The sequence below is a fragment of the Haemaphysalis longicornis genome, unplaced genomic scaffold (assembly GCF_048455015.1).
Source record: "Haemaphysalis longicornis isolate Haplotype H1 unplaced genomic scaffold, Haemaphysalis longicornis Haplotype H1 scaffold_2, whole genome shotgun sequence".
Lineage (NCBI taxonomy): Eukaryota > Metazoa > Arthropoda > Arachnida > Ixodida > Ixodidae > Haemaphysalis > Haemaphysalis longicornis.
Window position 1 is genome coordinate 206,680,895 of NW_027526295.1, and position 19,494 is coordinate 206,700,388.

The 19,494-nt window shown below is 46.2% G+C and overlaps 1 protein-coding gene across 4 annotated transcripts in view; it reads right to left on the bottom strand.

Annotated features, from left to right (window-relative positions):
• Positions 1–19,494, bottom strand: part of LOC144169826 (zinc transporter ZIP1-like) — a 58,337-nt gene that overhangs the window by 18,608 nt on the left and 20,235 nt on the right. For 2 of the 4 annotated variants that reach the window (XM_077699188.1, XM_077699187.1), the window contains exons 2-3: positions 18,055–18,543; positions 16,605–17,376 (exon numbers count right to left, since the gene is read on the bottom strand). The exons of 1 other annotated variant lie outside the window; for it this stretch is intronic. In XM_077699188.1, the coding sequence (XP_077555314.1) occupies positions 16,821–17,376; positions 18,055–18,419 (921 nt within the window). In that variant the 5' untranslated portion in view covers positions 18,420–18,543 and the 3' untranslated portion in view covers positions 16,605–16,820. Of the gene's footprint in view, positions 1–6,533; positions 7,043–16,604; positions 17,377–18,054; positions 18,544–19,494 lie in introns of those variants that run through there. One more of the 4 variants, XM_077699190.1, reaches the window with a different exon arrangement.

Sequence of the window (19,494 nt, forward strand, 5' to 3'; positions counted from 1 at the left end):
CACCTATATTCTTCGGAAGGTTTTTTGTGGCGTTTTTCGCAAAAGGTGCCCTTTGGCTCATTTGTGTTTACTGGTAATCTCAGGCACAGCTACTGGCAGCAACATTGCCACACAGCGTCACCACCACGGGTGCTCGCCTGCAGATTCCACGATACACGTGTTGCACGAACGCGTAAGGGTCAGCGCGAGCGTGAAATCTTTGAAGCTTACCTCATTCATAAGGCAGGCGGCGATTGTGTTGGTAAGCCGTCTGTTGGATGATTAGGTAAGGAAATCCGCTATCTGGATTAATAAAAAAAAAGCCAAGCTGCATTGTCCAGGATAGCCTTTCCTTGCCTCGTGCCACTGGCCACGTCTTATATCGCTGCGCTGTATCAGCATTGCTAACTATCTGGGTCAATGCACGTGTATAATTCTTGCGTTTTGTGTGTATTGTTGGATGCACTTCCGTTTTATCCTGATTCCTTCTCGCCTTCCTTCCTTGGGTATATTTCGCAAGCCGTTGAATAAACCAACCAGTTGCTAGTAAACGTCGTGTGCCGTCGTTTCTTGTCGCGTCTTTTTGCGCTGTTTTGAATTTCTGGAAGAGGAAAGGAATAGCAGCTGGAAGGAAGGAAGGAAGAGGGTGAAATGGATGGAAGGAAGAGGTAGGAATTGAGATTGAAGGTATATCGCGGAGAGAACGCGATGGGGAAAATAATACAGAGGGTGGAGAATGGAAAAAGGGAGTGATGAGTTGCAGGGAGGGGAAAAAGGCCGAGAGAGGGGAAGAATATGAGAGCGAGGAGAGCAGCGGGCGGAGAAAGGTTATGGTTGGAAAGTGAGGAAGGGTGAAGGAAAGTGTCGAGGAGAAGGGGGGGGAAGAAGTGTTGCCCTCCCCGTCACGGGCAGCAAAAGGCTAGTCTTTTGATGTTATATTGTCACGAAGCCAAAGACGACGCAGTTCTCTTCAAGGAAAACAAGTTTATTGGAGCGAACTTGTGCTCCCCTAACAACTAAAAGAATACACAGCCGGCGAAGCAGCAGTCAACAAAGTGACGTGCGAAGGCGAGCGTCGACGATTCAAATGCCGCAGCGTCTGCTCCGCAGGCATTTATCTTTGGGCGAGAGTGTTCCTCGAACAGTCCAAGTACATCCAGAACACTGTAGATCAAATAACATTATTCTAGGCTGTTGGCGTTAGTTCGAAGCGCTCTCCCTATCAAAAGAGATACACGTGTGGCATAGAAATAAAGAATGGAACACGCGCTTCCCTTGGCACACAGATAACAGAGCCTGGCACAGCCGGTCGGCAAAAACAAAACATAAATAAACCCAATGGATGGTTCGCGGCATTACCTCCCCTCTAAGAGGGCATCGACCCGATGCTAAAATAAAAGACAGTCCGAACAAACAACAACAAAAAGTTCGTTATCTTGCGTAATAAGGTTTCAGGCGAACCACGTGTACGACTTCAGGCCGCGTGCGTTGTCGTGACGTTTCGGAATCACCATCGGGGATCACCTCGTAGGTAGGTTGCCCAACACGTTGTAAAATCCGGTGAGGTCCGAAATACCGTCGCAGAAGCTTCCCACTGAGTCCACGTCATCAGAAGGGAGTCCAAACCCACCCACGATCCCCTGGGTGGTACTCAGTGTCTCGGCGTCGGAGGTTGTAGCGTCCGGCATCTACCAGCTGCTGGTCCGTTGTGTGAACTCGAGCGAGATGGCGGGCCTCCTCCGCATGCTGAAGGTATATCCTTGGACGTCGGCGTTGAGGTATTCTTCTTCGAAGTGCGGAAGCATGGCGTCAAGCATCGTAGTCGGTTGTCTTCCGTAGACAAGCTCGAAAGGTGTCATCTGCGTAGTTTCCTGGAAAGCCATGTTGTGCGCAAACGTGACATACGGAAGGACTTCGTCCCAAGTCTTATGTTCAATGTCGACGTACATATACAGCATATCCGCGATTGTCTTGTTCAGGCATTTCGTTAGTTCGTTCGTCTGGGGGTGGTAGGCCGTCGTTCTTCAGTGATACGTGTTGCTGTAGCGCAAGATTCTTTGCATAAGCTCTGCAGTGAAGGCTGTTCCGGTGACCAGCGAGATCAGTAAATGGTGCTGTGGCAGCTAGGCATGTAAAATGTATTTCGGATGCTTCCGGGTTTTGCGCGCAAGGCTCGACATAAACACTCCCTCACCGCGACAATGGCCAACGCCTATTTTGGAAATTGTCTTCGGCTGATCACCCAATGAAGTTTTAATCGCACTTTTCGCAAGGTTCTCTGGCACAGACGTTCATTATCAACACCGTAAAGATTTAGCACGCATGCGTAAGTATACGAAGTGTCTGGGACTTGCGTGTGGCCCGACGCTTTGTGCGTAATTTTTAAGAGAGTAATCAATCGCAATATTATTTGCGCGTTATCTACTTTTATTTTCACACCCAGAAACATGACCAAGACGCAGGCTGCCTGCCAAGAAAAGAAAGTAAAAGAAACAATTGCTTTCGCGTGACTGGCTGTCACAGCACTGCCCCCTGACCCCGCTGGTAACACCGGCGTCTACCAGCAGCAGGCTGCGCTGAATGTATCGTTGGCCACACGTTCGCGCGCTGTTTTTAAAGTGTTGACCACTGTATTAATTTCCTCTACCCGTCCACCCGGGTGGCTCCCCCCCTTTCCTGCTGCTCAAGTGATGTTTTGAGCCGCACACGAGGCTGCTATCACTTACTCAAAGTTTCACTGGCAATCGGTAGTAACAGACTATCGCGATCTGAGGCGACGTTGTGGTTCGAGTACTCGCCTTTCTGGAAGCCCTTTCATTATCGACTGGGTCGCGGCAGAACGCCCACCGATTCCAACGAAACAATCTGACTTCTTGGTTCAGGCTCCCGGTTACAGTTGGGCAAAGAGCATTGGTGGCCTCTATATACAAGTTTAGGGACACCGCTCAAAAATAGACTGCCTGGCGCGTTTTATTGTGTTCGATGGCTTTGCGTCCAATAGCTTGCCGATATCCAAGCCCTTGCAAACAGTTTTCATGTAACTGTCACTGGCATTCAGTGACAGTTGCAGTGACAGCTGCAGTGACAAGCAAATAAACGTGATGGGCTTACGGCGCAGGAAAGAGCCCGTTGTATCTACCGGATCCAAGCACCACATTTTTTTTTTGGCGCAATAAGCTGCTCCCAAACTTCCATAGCACAAAAGGGCCCTGAAAGACCTTTCGTGTCACCGGAGGTAGTGTCGTTCGAACATTAAAAAAAAACAAAAAAACAGGATGTGTCTGGTCGTTAATTTAGGCGCTCAAAAAAAAAAAAAAGTCGTGGCTGAATATATCGCTTCGATACTACACACTGCAGATAACCTGCAAACACGTTCCGAATATCGTTCTCACGAATTTATCAAATTACGGCAACCTTCTCCGTGCAATGCGTCAAAATATATATCTCTTATTGGGCGGCTTCTTTCAGTTGCCGCATGAAAAGTATATCTCACATAACAGCGCCCAAAAAACATCTTGGAAATTAAAAAAAAAAGTGTTTCAAATATCTCCTGCGCTTAGTCGATCCCGGAGCCCAGTCCAGTAATAGGAATGGCTATACAGTAGAACCACGTTGATACGTTCCCGGTTCATACGATTTCCCGGTTACTTTAAGCTCTCAATTTTGAATAATAAAAAGGCCCCATAGTACGTTTATCCCTCGCGTTTTTTTAAACGTATCAACGAGGTTCTACTGTCGTTTTGCCAGTGGCTTCAGGATCGAAAAAAAAAAGTTTTGGTTACCGAGTTTTAAGGGTGCCTGCTTGGGCGCTACACTTATCGGGAAAGCAGGCATCCGTTCTAGGTATGGTAAAAATGCATGATAACATTGGGCTGACCACTGGGCTTCAAGAAAGATGGTGAAATAAGGCAGAGAGCAGCGCTGTTCAGTAAATGAAACGGAAAAGGATAAAAATTTCAGCATGCGAGCTACATGTCACTTTACTTCTCTGTTCTGTTGCTTTGTGCGCTGCTAAAGATAACTAATTCAATCCGGCCCTGTTCTCCACCCTAGTGCAGTTTATGTGGCTGCTCCGGTGCTATGAGTCGTTCGTGATAATGGCTGCGCTGTCTGGCGAACAATGCGAATAGATAGGCAATGTGTCACTGCTAAGCGGTGGCTGCTATCGCCAGTCTGAAGTTCAACTCCAAGATTACACCCCCTCGTTTCGCTTGCCAAAAGCTTATCTGTCCCCTCAACAATAGCTTTGTTGTGTTGTGAAAGTATTTCTTTATCGGCCAGGTTCCGCCTGGTTCCTCATATGCCACTGAAATAGATCGCAAAGTTATTTTGTTAAAGCTGTCTTAATTCATCACGACGGGCGTCATCCTTATCGCCCCGACAGCAGCCGATATCCACAAACTACATCGGCCCGCATTGACGTCCTTTGGATCGCGCTCATACCGTGAGTGTTCTTGATTCAGGGAAAACCACCAACTACGTTACTGGTTGCAAACGCACTAGAAGTGGTCGGAGATAAGACATTCGTTCATGAAATTAGCGCCATTTAAGAAAGAAAGACGGCGGTTTATATTCACGCGTAATGAACAGGCTGTCGTCATTGCCATAAGTTGTCATTGTCATAAGTGTGTCTGAATCCCTTTTGGTATGAGACGGTCTATGCAGACAAAATACAAGTTAGTTTTATTCGAAAGATTACGTATTTTATAGTGCCACCAGTACTTGCCCGGCCGCAAACGATGCTTTATTCACTGAGAAATTAAAAACTTCAAGCCAAAAGTTTGGTTTTCCTGCTAAATCGTGTGTTTCGTGACGTCAACGCTCACGCATGCACGGCAGATGTTCAAGTGAACGTAAGTACGCTGTTTAGCCTGCAACAAACTCTGAAACGCCTTGTTTACTCTCAGCCCTCCTAGATCGAACCATTATACCGGAGTCCACTCTCGTTTTGTTTTCGACCGTATTTGCACGTACTTGTTTTTGTTACGGTTGACAGTGATTGTTTCGTGAAACATTGTTGATGCTCGACAAACAGGGTCACGTAAGACAATGTCGCTTACGCCAATCGGCTAGTGTCGTGTGAGACAACCCCAAAGCGCAGTACTGCTGTGCAGCTAAAGCAGACTAAAAGAAAAGGGTAACGCGGGCGACTTGGTAAATATTGCTTAAAGAGAGAAACAGCGCTAAAGGCAGGACAAAAGAGAAGACACGCCGCCCTGCGTGTGTGTAGTCTCCCCTTTTGCCCGGTCTTTAGCATTGTTTTTCTCTTTAAGCTATAATAAGCATAGTGCGTGCAGTACCAACAGCAGTACGCATCGGTACTTCTATGTTTAAGTGTACTTTGGTAACTTCCATTGCTTACCGCATCATTTTTACTGCTATACTATAAAGAATATGCTGTGAGGAGGCGCTTGCGCCTAGAAGTGAAAAAGAAGAAGCGGTCGGCCGTGGCAGACGAGGATCAAGCGTGGAGGAAGGAGGAAGAAGATGAAGAGAAGCGGAAGCGAGGTGGCAAGTTGGCGGAAAGAAGAACGCGGCTCTCGGCGAGTTCTCTGGTGGGCGCGATCGTCCAGGAGACTCAGAGCCGAGCCACATTACTCTCCTGGCCTTGTAGACTGCCCACGCCATCTCTGCGGCGTCCTCACCACAGCCTTCTTCCGGTAACTACGAGCGCACGGGCAACAGCGCCGTGTCACCATTTGGAAGTGAAGAGGAGGAAAACAGGGTTGGCCCAGATAGCGGGAGGAACGCGGTTCGGGGAGCGACCTGCCGTACGCGAACGTTCGGGGAAACTCCGCTTCGAGCCGCAGCTTCCCCGTTGACGACAAGACAACTTTCAACCGAGACCGGCCACGGACCACCCGGGCCGAATCCGACGCGTCGCTCATCGGCCGCAGCACCGGCATTGACAAGGGCATCGAGCCAAGCGCGCCTAGCCCTGCGCACCGAGTCAGCTCACCGACAGGGACGGACCCACACGTGAGCACAAACTGTTTTGAGGGAAGAACTTTGTTGTTAGGACATTAAGTCTTTGGACTAACTCCTTGGACTAGATTAGTCTAACTTTCGTGTAGGTATCTTGTTATTTATCCCGTAAATATACACTGTCCTTGTCCAACGTCAACCACCGTGCTTCATCTTCGCCAGTTACTCTAAAACCTCCTCATCCACAAAACAACCCGCATTACATATGCATTAAATTTAAGCACAAATAGCTCGTTCTGCAAGCTTATGAGCACTGCATAACTTGGGTTTGCTTTTGCCGTCCTCGGCCAATCGCACAGCTGCCCATAATACGTCATAGGGTCTAGTGCGGGAAATGAGCTAGTAGGTCGCATGGCCATTTCCTTTTTTCCCCATGATATAGCTTACTTGAGTGACGTTTGCAAGAAAAGTAGTCTTATTGTTAGACGAGCCAATCTTTCGAATGAACCAAACTTGCATCTTGTCTGCACGGCCCTCATCCGCGAGTAGCATTCCATGACTGAAGCCTACGACTATGTGGAGCCAAACTTCCTCAAATGAAATAGCGGTAGGTGCAACACGTGACATACATGTGGAGATGCTGGTCTTGCTTCAGTCTCGCTCCAGGCCCGGGAAGCAGGAGCACTTGCCTGCCGTGTAGTCTTATGTGTAGTGGACCTGGTGACCTCTACGTCTTGGTGAGATGTCCTCTTCAGCCACCCAACGCACACTTCGTGAACATCTCCTTTAAGACCACCTATGAATTGTAGTAACCCACAAGTCAAGGTGGCCTACTATGGATTAAAAACTTGTATGTAGCACTTGAGAATCTCAAAAGAATAAAGAAGGATTCCAAATCAAATGAATATTACTCGTCGACAACTGATTATTTGCCGTGAATGGATACGCTCACGCGAGAAATGCAGCTGAACCAGTTAACCTAGCCGAGCTCAGTGCACGGCTCCCACCCGTATACGGGCAAAATGGGAAAGGGTGGCCGGTGTAGGTGTTTCCTCATTTGGTTTTTCTTAGACAACGTCACACGGCACCCGACCTGACCGTCAGCATAGATAACACAGTTGGAAATTAGCGTAGAATAGGTCTTCTGAAACATGCTCTTTTTAGGGGGAAACAATGCGCAACAATGTTCGCAATATCGCGCAGTTATCATCACAAGCGCACCCGGATAAAATTGGTTTTGTAACTATACACCAAACTGTTCAAAAAATATTTTACTCGTTTGGTTTGAAGTGCAGGCATAAAGGCCATGAGGCATGCGCAGCTGCGCAACGAGATAGGGGAATCAAAGTGATATATAAATCATTCGTGTCACATGTGAGGGTGTCCTCAATGATCGGTCGATCGATTGAAGGGTTTAACGCACCCACGCGGCCCAGGCGATGAGGCGCGCCGTAGTGGATGGCTTCGGATTAATTTTGACCACCCTTTTTTGACCACCTTTTGACCACCTTTAACGTGCGCCGAAAACTCGTTCACACGGTCGTTCTTGCTTTTCGCCTGCGTCCTCAAAGAGCAGTTAGTGTTATAGCTGACACTGTCTTGTTCCACAGCTGTTTACCATAGAGGGATCATGGGTAAGCAATTGCGGCCCAGCAAAAGCAATGGAGACTGTTTCGAAGCTCATGCCTCTTTCACGCTGGGGACGTGGGATGCGATTGCGAATCTTTGGCGAGTGAGATGGAATGCTCGCGATATGCCGTGTTAACCTCGCTAAACGTTCCGCCGCTGTGAACAAGTTATCAGACACGGCGCAAGCGCTTTATCGCATAGTATTCCAAACTCAATAATTTCTGCATGTTGTCAGAAGGCGATCCCCGTAAAGTCCTCGTAGAGTATAAATGTTTCAGCTGTTAATTATTGTCTTTTTCGTCCTTTTCTAGAGCACGATCAATCCAAATACAACAAACAAGGAATACCATTATTTCCTGCAGAGAATGCCGTTACCGCAAGAACCATCAAGCATAACATGAACATATGATCAGACAAAAGCCCCTGCAGTTTCGTCAAACAAAGATAATTTACCTGTGCATGTTGAGCCAGCTCCTGCTCTGCGTTCATTCAACCTATTCTTGACATGCCAGGCCTGCAGATTTACGAATTTATTTCGTGCTAAACCGCCAGACCGGGCCAAGTTAGTTTTTATAACAAAAACTGCGGCCAGGAGGCTTTTACAGCCAATGCGACATCCGCACATTCGCCACGGATGTAGGATGCGCAGGGTAAAGCAATTACAAAATAATAGAACGCTGTGTTCGCGCAGCAGGTGCAGCAGTCATGCAGGTGGTGTGCGATTTATGCGCTAAGTATCTTCCCGCGGCATGGGCTGCAGAAACAGCCTTAGACTTTCCGCTTTGCGTGAGGCATACCACGCTGCAGCATCGGATTACTGCGTGGTGGCAGAATGGGCTGCAGGGTGATACTAAATTTAAATGAATCAGAGCGGCGCGTTTTATTGCCCTACTACAAGTACTAAGCTTTGAAAGAATTGCAATAGCGTGACCTGAGAGCAGTCGGCACACGTTGAAGATCCCTAGGTGGTCGAAATTAATCCGGAGACCTCCACTCATCGCCTGCGTTGCGTCGGCGTGTTAAACCCTACAATCCAACCACCTGAGTGCAGACCGGCTGTGGTGTTTTTACTTAATTTCCTAAGGTGAACGTGACGCAACAACGAGCCCAACTGTAATTGGATATTGCAGCTTGTTCGGAAATAGCGGTGAATATATGAGGCGTTTTTTTTTTTGTCAAAATGAGCCAGATCCAGAAACCGAAACTAAATTGAATAAAACTGTAGTGACAAGAAAAAAACTCGGGAACTTTCCCTTAAAAAAGGGGTGGCAAGGAAATAGTTACGCCCTGAAAACGTGTACGGAGATCGTAGGTCGTATCGAAAGTGAGCCAGATTCTGCTGTTTAACGGACCAAGATGAGCCCAAATCCATTTGCCCAATGGGAGTTTTCTCTTAGCTTGACTGTTCAGACTTTTTCGTGGGTGTTTTCGGAAACTTCTTTACTCCGCTTTTCGGAGCTGGCTTGTTATGACTTCAGGCGGCAATTACCAGATCGGCGAAAGATCTGCGCCCAGATGTCAACGACGAAGTGAACGGAAGCCGAAGTGAACGAAATGAAACTGAAACCGAAATTAAATGACACAATGATTTCATTTTATCTCACCCGTCCCTGCGAAATAATTCTGGTTATATTTTTGTACTCTCATATTTATTATTTTAGTACTTAACCGCTTACAATCCCCGGCAAATCTCCTCCTCCTCCTCCTCCCCCCCCCCCCCACCCCTCTGAGAGTACGAACCACTTCATTGATGTGAAGAAGAAGATATGAGCAGCCTTGTTGTGAATCGTTTTGGAAAGCTTGCTTACTTTTTGAGTGCCATCAGGCGTACCCAAGAAACTTACCCCAGGGAAGAATTCGAACAGATCTGCTAATGGTGCCAAGAGGACTCACCTGCTCTCCATGCGTAATTCTACTGTTTTTGAGGCCCTGTTGCATAAATGCCTTTTCCACCAAATCTCATTCGCACCATGCTTGAAAGTCAATTTAAATATAGTTTTCTTAGGAATACCGCACAAACTTGAGTGTTTCAGTTCAATATTAGCCAAATATAAACTTATCGCCCCAATATTGCTTAAATTTACGGCATAATTTTCAATTACTTGTTGCCATAACCTTCGCTTAGCTGACGTTTAAAATATATCTTATAATAGATTTGACAGCGTTGCGTTTAGGTCCGGTAACAAACTTCCGCCTGTTTCTCAAATTCGCCTTAGGTCAATCTGGCTCATTTCGAAAAAAAGAACGCCTCGTACGTGCACAAACTTTTCCCTGCGCGCGTACTGTCGTTACCTACATCAATGCCTCGGGAATGGTGTGTGCAGAACCTACTGGCCTGCTATTCGCATGTGATGCGCAGGAAGACGCCTGAACGCTTTCAGCGATTGCACGTTGTGCAGGTCTTCAACGAATACTTCTCGCACGAGTTTCGAACTACGCGCCACTGCGCCGACGGATTAGAGTCCGACAAACAGCCAGAGAAACGCAGCCGCAGTGTACACTCGAGGCTGCGCCTTTTTCGAACCGAAAGAACGGATGGAGAAGGTAAAATAGGGTGAAAATAATTTCAAACCCCCCTGCCGTACGCGTTGAAAGACGGTTTCTTTGCGGACTACGTCATTGTGGATTCCAGTGTCGCGGTCTGCTGTCGCTGACAGTAGAGGACATCGTTTCTCGGGTAAGAAGAGCAGAACATGTCGCTGCCAGTAACGACGACGAAGAGGACGAGTACGAAGCACCAGACCGGCCACCCGCTCGGAAATCAAGGCCGGATGAGATGCCGTACGTATCTTTTTTGGTTTTGAAGAAGGCGAAGAAGGAGTCTTCCGCTGTATTCTCTCCCAAAAGAAAAAAAGTGCTGGCTGTCGCTGTCAAGGACACTGTAATCACTGTCTTTGTCAGGCCCCAAATTGCTGACTTCCCCTTCTTCTTCCCAATACAGTCGAACCCCGCTACAACGAACGCCGCTTCAACGAAATTTCCGCTTCAACGAAATATTTCCAATTCCCCGTCAGCTAGCCATAGAAGTCAATGCAACAAAGTCCTCGCCACAACGAACCATTTGTCAGGCTTGCTTTCGCTTCAACGAAATTTTCGATGATTTGGGCTGGGTTTGAACAATTATTTTACAATAAAATCAGCATAGCGCCAGCTATCTATAACTTTTTATACATTCAGGACGCTTAGTTTCACCGAAAATGCGCGTTGCGACCACACCGCCACCAAAAAAAAAATAATAATAATAATAACTCATAGGCGCACGCCATTGCTTGATGGTGATAACGATGTGGCTGGCCGTCTTTACACGAGGCGCAGGCCGGCTTCGCCAAGGCGGAGCCCCAGAGCTACAGCCAATCCGTATCCAGTTGAAATTGCATGAATGTGCTCCGCTGCTATAGTGCCTAGAATATATATTCTAGGCACTATACCGCTGCTGGCGCGGTGCCGTCATGTATGCGTTGTGAGCAGCTGTCCTTGCCGTTTTCCTTCTACCATTCTTCATAGCCAAGAGCGAAAATCATGTTTGCGCGTTTTGTCTTGAAGCCTAGTCATCCTATCTTAGTCGCGAGCGCGCGGTCATGTTAAATGCAAGCGCGCGCGTCTTGCCTGCCAAGGTCAGTAGCTGCCGTGCCCTGTCAGAGGATAAGATAACGGCACTGCTCCTGCCACAAGCGAGAGGGGGGCTTCCCACGGCCTAGCAGCTATCTGCAAGTAATCAGCTCGGTGGACACGCCTTGTTGTACAGCGATACGTTTTGCGCCTGCATATCTTCACCCCTCTCTGTAACGCGTTGTTTGGGTGGTGAAAAAACAGATAACCATTGGTATGTTTGTTATCCGAATAAACATGAGTTATTGCGCGTCACTCCTTTTTCTAAACATTGTATTATGCTGCCAATGTTGCGGAAACGCACGGGGCTATTTTTCTGGCCTTTCCGTGGTGTGTTGGGGCAGATTTCGCCTCAACAAATTTTCGCTTCAACGAAATTTTTCGCACGTCCCGTCAATTTCGTTGTAGCGTGATTCGACTGTAGCAGTGTAGTGTTGTTATTATCAACCTATATTAGAACTTTTAATAATTCGAACTAAGATGTATTCCCCTTGCAGTTCAAATTAAGAAGCTTTTGCTGAATAACTCTGTGACTATCCTGGGAAAGTTGTGACTGCCTTTTGAAAGTGTAGAATGCATAGAATGACTATTGACCATTGGCAATAGTCAGAAGAATTGAACAGTAGGCTGTCTCTGTTTAAAAAGGAAGGCATGCAGTCAATGGGTACTCCGGAGTGACGACGACTCACCACTAAAAAACTGGCGAATAACTAATCACACTGAAAGAAACTTTAAAGCGGCTTGATGAGCCGTGGAAAGAGGTTTGATAAAAGCGACTCTTAGAGGCAAGAAATACAAATCTCGGATTACAAAACAAACTCAGATAGAAGATATGCTATACCAAGTTAAGAGAAAGGAGTGGTGGTAGGCTGGATATGTAACGTGGGCAACTAACGACCGGTGGACCACCAGGGTAAAAGAGTGACTACCGAGAGACTGGAATAAAATTAGAAGACGGCAGAAAAGTAGAAAACAGGAAGTATACAAGTAGAAGACTCGATGGTGGAATGATATATGAAGAAATTTGGGGACAATGAACACATTCCGGTAGCGCAGGACAGAAATAGTTGGAAGTCACTTGGAGAGGTCTTCATCTTACAGGACGCTTAAATAGGCTGATGACTGGGGTGATGATGATGATGATAGGAAGGATATGGGTGCTGTTCGGTGGCACAGCGAATGTGTCGATGCTTGCTGTAAATTCACAAAAAGAGGCACCGCGAACATAGTCTACGCGCTAGCGATAAGGCAGGTCTTAAGACTACTCTTGGATTTATAAATTAAGCACAGCACATACATTATTTTCAGCTTTTTATGCATTGATCACTGTTCTGTTTTTGTATATGTCAGTACGGTGCCATGGTACAATTATGAGACGTAATTCTTGTGATGCAAAGTTGTCAACCGTGCCATAGCTCGGATTAACTGTATGTTAGGTGCTCTGGATAAGTATTCTGTTGTGTGTCGGAAGAAATGGTAAAGGATTTAGGCCAAATACAGCGTCATTGTTGCTATAATTTATTTTTCCTGTGTCACTTTTCGTAGCGAACACGGTTGCACTTACGGTTGTGTTTGTTCCTGCGTTCGGGGCTGTAGTATCGCGCACGCTGTAGACATTGTTCACACAAAGGGCAATGTTATTGTGCCATTTGAAGGTGTAGAGACACGTACGCTCCTACATTTGCCGCCCGCTTTAGATAGAATACGCGGCTAAACGTTGCTGCAATTTTCAACTGTTGTTCAACTGTAGAACAGAATGTCTATCTATAGAGGTCATAAGATGCGGTGCGAATTGGTCTATGCAGACCCATCACGACACATTCCACACCATTGCGAGAAACGGGCAGGAATCACTGTCATCCACCAGGGGGCAGGAAATAGGAGAATGTTTTCAGTGCTTCTATACATAATCGTTGGCCAAATTGCAGTCACAGAAGCAAGCAAAATTGTTGAAGTCGGCTGGCTTGCAAATGACAATTGGAGCTGAAAAACTCCACGTGGACAGGATGGATCTCTCACGTGTGTTCATTAGCTTTACGAAGTCAACGTGCTGCTTTGATTGCTCAGAACCACACTTTGTGCTTACATATTGTAACAAAAATGAAACGGAATAACAACTACTTCACGGATAATTGCTCCGAAGAAAATAAAAATGCACAAAGAATGCTCCTCTTATAAAAGGGCTCTCCCGCGCAGACGACTCTTTCAAATGATAAAACTCGAAATTCCTAAGATATCTCCCGTTTCATCGCTCATTATCAGGCGTCGAGAATAAAGCAATTTGTCCGCTTGTCTGACCTTTGGCCGAACCTCATATCTAGAATAGAAAGACCTCTCAGTATCTGTCTGGATTCGTTGGTGTGAGCCCGCGTGCCGAGTGCACATGTCCGGCGGAAACAATAAACGTTAGAAAGTTGAAGTGTCTGTAGCCAGAGATATGGGCAAGCGGACGTGAAGTGCGTCACGCTCTGCTCACTTTAACTATGTTGTTACCACACTTTCGGGCAGATAATAACACTACCGTAGACACGAAAACATTCCCACATCTAATAAAATAACGCTAGATGCATATAACGTTACACACGTATACATGGTCATGCACTCTAAAATGCCGTCGTTCGAACATTACTTTCGTCTTGAAAAGGACACGAAAGGTTGAAGGACTTTTTGTTTTGTCTGTAATATTCCTCTGTTCAAAGCATCTTCGTCGTTTGTTCGACGGAAAACAATGCTGTGTTTTTTAAAAATAACAGTCAAACTGTTCTTTCTCTCTCTGTCTTGTTTACACACCATCACCTCGTACATTCCTTGTGTTCTAGCCAGGCAAGTGTTGCTACTTAAAAGCAGTAGAAACTCCTAGCACAATTTCTCTGAATGGCAGCTTGGCATCTGACGGCTGTACACGTAGTTTAGCTGATTGTGACAGTAATCCTCTAGTTTTTAATCCAGTTGTCGAATATTTAAAAATTCCCAGAGACACGTCATTGTCTTTCCATGTAATAATGCGAATTCCGAGCAAAGTCGCCAGGGCACCACCGTTTCCTTTGACTACGCAGTTTCTTGTTCGGGGCTGGCGCTCTACCATCACAAACGACCCTACGCAGAGCAGCAAATCAGAGTATGCGATCGCCGAGCAACGACGCACAGCAGCAGCAAGTTTCTACACTGCGTATTTTCCACAGCTGACTTAACGTGACTTTTGATACCATTCGTGTTGACGCGGACGACTACGACAGCCAGTCTTATAGTTTGATGAGACGTATAAACCATTCGTCAAAAAAAATAATAACATTGAAAATGTTACGGTAATGGCTCTCGCATTCAGTCGCATTAGCCTTCTGACGGTGCTTGGGACTACGCTAAAAATTAGACCAAAAGCAATATTGAAACAAATATTACCCGCAGTTGTAAAAAAATATGCTTATGGCGTTCAAGATATTAACTTTACGCCTTTTTGAAACACTAGTGCTCGACATAAGTTACCGCATACTTAAATTTTAAATATAAATGTACCTGCTTTTGTGTTTGTTTCAGGCTACTGCTTAGAGAAACTCCACCAATCCCGTTTCACAATTTAGGATTCGCAACGTTACAAATGGTAGTGTGGGAACGTGTATGAGCCCATAGAGTTTCATACTAATATACACTAGAGGGAAATCTGGCGCCACTGTCTACGGGAGCCGCCCTTCAGCAAGCGTTCCGTCATGTACCGGGCCGGCACGTTCCCCTTGTCCTTGGCATGGCTCATGAACAGGCTGAAAAGCTGGCTATGGCTGCAAAAAGCAACAATAGTACTGTAGAAGGTTTATCAAATTTGTTTTATTATTTTAAAATTGAACCTCTAGAAACTTTAATTTGTCAGTGATTATGTAGAAGCTCCATGCACGATGAACAAGAAAAAAAAACGTTACCCTTTTTTGTAGATGCTGACTTCGAGACAAAAAAGAAGCCATATGGCTATCTAAGTCAAGTAGGCGAGGAACGTCTCTAGCTGCAATGGCGCCACCCACGGCGGCCCGCGACTGCAGCGACAGATTTCCCTCTAGTATATATTAGTATGAAACTCTATGTATGAGGCGGCTGTATCTATTTTCACACTTCTGGAATTTTTTTAAAATAAATAAGCAACTGCTGTTGCCGCGAGTGGTATATTTGCATTCACAACACTGCAATATACCAATAGAGGCCAACTTGCGTCTACAAATAACTGTCTCTTCAAAGCACCGTAATGGTGAAATACAAGTTAGATTTAATGAACCAGATATAGGGGAAATCCCCAAGGTGAAGTAAGTTTCTCTGAAGGAAAATTTGTAGCCGTTCGTAGCCGTTTGGCTGCATTGAGCTGGATGTCAAATTTTTCTTCACACAAGTTAGATTTATTCAAAGTCTAACCAGTCGTCGCAAAGTCGTCCCGGTAACAATGGTGCAATTTTAACGCGACTTCCAACAACTAAGCCGTAAACGTCGAACAACTAAGCGTCGGATACTGGAGGGAGCAGATGAAGATGTAGCCACTCACCAACCACGCTCTCACCCGCTTAATATGTCTTCACGACTCATTTGTGCGATTAGAGGCCGTCGACCAAAGCGACCGGCAAGAAACATGAGTGTTAATTTGTAGTGGTGCCTTTCGTTCCGTTTGATAGTGTCATTTGAACGCTAACACGCAGTTCACACACTGATGACTCATACGCATTTCCCCAATACCTCACTCCAGACATCGTGAAGAGCGAAAGGGAAAACTTTGAATTGTATTCAAACTTTGTTGCTGAAAACAGCTTCGTTCGGGGCTAGCACGGAGTTGAGAAACAGACAAAAAACTAATTCTCTCGAAATAAACAACGTAGTGTTTCGCTTTCATGTCCCCTGTAAACGAATACAACGTTTCGTAATCAGAATGATTTTAGTGGTAGAATACCAATTCTTCCTCTAAGCACAGAGATGCTTTAAAATTTTAAGTTGCCGCTTAATGTGGTAAGCTAAAATCAACGGCTTTCCTACGGGTATCACTTCTGCATCCACTTCGTTCGTGGTGTCTTTGGCCAAGTGGTCCAACTGCCGGAGTAAGACAGTTAGTACTGGCAGCCATGATATCGATGCTGCTTTGAAGCGCTAACATTCATGCGTTGAAATGACACTAAGAAACAGCTACTAAAGCTAATTATTGACGTCTTTGTACTGACTCAATAACTCCAGCAGTCTACGAGTTTTTGATCGTGCAATCATTTGTTTAGTTCTGGAAAAATATATGTGGTGTAAGTGAAGTATGCCCACTAAGCTTGATAGAAGCTGGAAACGAAGATGAAATGTATCAATGCGAATGCCTCCACTCAGTCCGCCTTATAAGTTAAAGATTCATTCGGTGTCTTGAAACCGAAGTTTGTAACTTGAAGCAAGTGGTTTAGAACAGTGGCCAGATCAGGTGTGGCCTACTGCTCGTATACACATCCGAAAACAACGTGTTGTGGTTTTTGCGAGCAAAAGATCTGCATTTATTGCACCACAATGGGTCAGTGTAGTCGTAAAAGTTCAGCTGCCATTTGATCGGCACACTGTATCACATATTCTGTAAGTAGTTCGATTGTACATTTCTTGCTCAAAGAGTCCACGTAAGATATGAAGTCCAACATTCCGCCGTTTTGCCCAGTATTCACAAACTATAATGTACACAACACAGATCAGTCATGAGGTAGAACTAGGACGAGCACCAACATCACAGCAAAGCCCAGAAGCACGGCTAACAGCTGCATCATGCCACTCAGCTGACTGTTCTTTTCCCTCTGAAGAACTTCAAAGAAAGTCACGTAGAGAAGCGTGCCTGTCGCGACTCCGTTAAGTCCGGCTACCACTGGCGAGCCCTCTAGGTTGTTCTTCGTGACGGCCCCAACTAGAGCGCCCAGCGGCGACATCACCGAGAAGACTCCCATGTAGATGAAAATGGTGCGTCGTTTCAAATGGCTCGCGGTCAAGTCGAAGCCCACGACGAAAGAGATGACAAACTTGTGCACGGAGATGGCGAGGAACATAATCCAAGTGTCTTTGTCCGTTTCCTGCAGGCCGAGCGAGAGGCCCTCAAAGACGGAGTGGAACGATAGAGCCACTACAATAAGCACGCTCCCCATAGAAACGCGCTGCGCTGGAAGTTCTTCGCTGCTCAGAACGCTTAGGGAAGTGTGAGGCTTGTTGTCGGCGCCGTTCTCTGCCGGCGTTGGAGGCCGCCCTTGATCTTGATCGCTGGGTGGAGACCAAGAACGAGCGAATAAGATTAGTTCCCGAAAACGATACCGAGGGTGGACAAAAATTTGCGTTGGAATGGACATGGCCGCTTTGCTGGGGGCAGCTGGGGTCACAATAAGCATGATTTGAGAGGGTATACCGAGGCATCAAGGCATTACAAAATAAATGAGCGGGTAAAAATGTTAATTCTAGAAATGATCCAGCTTCGAAAGGCGCTGACCAAAAACAAAAAAAAAAGTAATGTCAATAAGGAAGCTGAAGACCCCTGCACTTTGAATTTCCACCTCTTTAAGCTGACCGAACATTCATATGTAAATACTTTCTGTGGCCTTTTACTGGTATTTGCAAAGGCTATAAAGTGCAAACTGAAATGATTCAGTTACTTCACCCTCTTGAACAACACAAGCAAATTTCCAGGTGGTACACCGATATTGTAACATTCATATATCCCGACCTCTGGTTGCTACGGGTAAGGAACGATAGATAGCAGCCACTGCTCAGCGAGAACTTCAAAATCATGAGACTACCGCGTAAGTATAAATTTCTGGTTTGGAGGCTTCGCATTTAGAAGCACATAATTAACTGCACGGGACCAGTCAGACTTATCGGTAGGCTCGGCAGTGCCCAAGCTGCTGACCTGCTCATTCTGCACAGAAATGTGGATTTCTTGCTCACCCGCAGTTCATGACTGAAGCAGAGTGCGAGTGACCGTGAGTCGGCGAGGTGTGGCTGTGGCCCAGGCACGCGTGAACGATTTCCTCCAGAGCGTAGACAGCCAGGAAGCCTAAGCAGACGACGCCCTCAGTGACCGGAAACTCCGTGGACAGTTTCTCGAAGCCCTCGCGCACTTCGGGGAGCAGGTGAAGGAAGCTCGTGGCGAACAGCACACCTCCTCCAAAGCAGACGAGGAAGGCGAACACTTTGTTCCCGTGTCGCGCTGCGGCCAGTCTTGTGGCAAGCCAGATGGGGAGCACTCCGGACAACAGTGTGCCGAACAATAGCAACAGGGGTGCCGCAACTTGAGACCACTGGAACGCCATATTTGTCGCTATTGCGTGATTTTCCCGTTTCTTGAGTTGTCGGGGCTACAGCCAAATGAGAGAAGCGCTGCAGGAGAGTTTATCCAGACTCGCCGTCCGTCGTTCCCGCTCGCGTTCTGTCCGTCTGTAAAAATGGTAAATGTGCGGGCAGGATAGCATCCTGGCTATCAGTATGCGTGTCTCTTTGTATCCCCTGTGAATCCCCCATATGTGACGATCATCACAGTTTCCCAAAGAAGCGACGACCACAATTAACAGGCAAGGAGCAGATGAAGGTAACAAGCATTGCGATGAAGTCTGCGTTCACGAACGTCGCAGCTGTCAGCTCACTCTTATTTTCACATTTTGCTGGTCACCTTGTAGTTCGACTGCATGGATGGATTCTCAGTTTGTCACACCAAAGTAAAGCACCGCTGTACGGTTTGCAAAACAAAACATCCGGCTTTGCTGCTAAGTGTGTGCTTATTGTAGGGCATACACGCTAAAATATGCGGACGCAAAATATACAATTCCGCCTTCCCGGCGAAAAATTCACGCGGATGCGGGACAATGACTTGCCATGGACAATGCTTTCCGCGAAAGCAATGCGTTATCCTATTGTGTGACGGGATAGTGGGGCTGGGAGCAACTATACACATGTCAGAACTTCGTTCGCTAGGCGGTGTACATGTAAGACAGGGTAAAAGTGTCGCCGGTACGCGCTATCTACGCAAAATGAGGACAATGACGGAGTCAAAAATATAAAAGGCGAGAACAGTTAGTTCTTTGTAGGCGTTAATCCTTAAAGTCCAAATTTAATTTCCCAGGAAAGTTCGAGAAGACTAAAATGCATGGTACAATGAAGGTTTTCAAGAATACAGATACATATATAAATGAAAACTTCATAAAACACGGGATAAATCAGCCTTTATACTTTGATAGCTTCGAGTACCATACCTTTCTGTTTCTTCAAACTTCCCAGTAGAAACAAACTTTGATTTTATAGTCCACAGTATAAAAAGAGCAAACTTTGCTCAGTTTCTATAGTGAAGAATACAAAAGCTGGGCAAAGTACGGTCTTTTTTAACTGTGAACC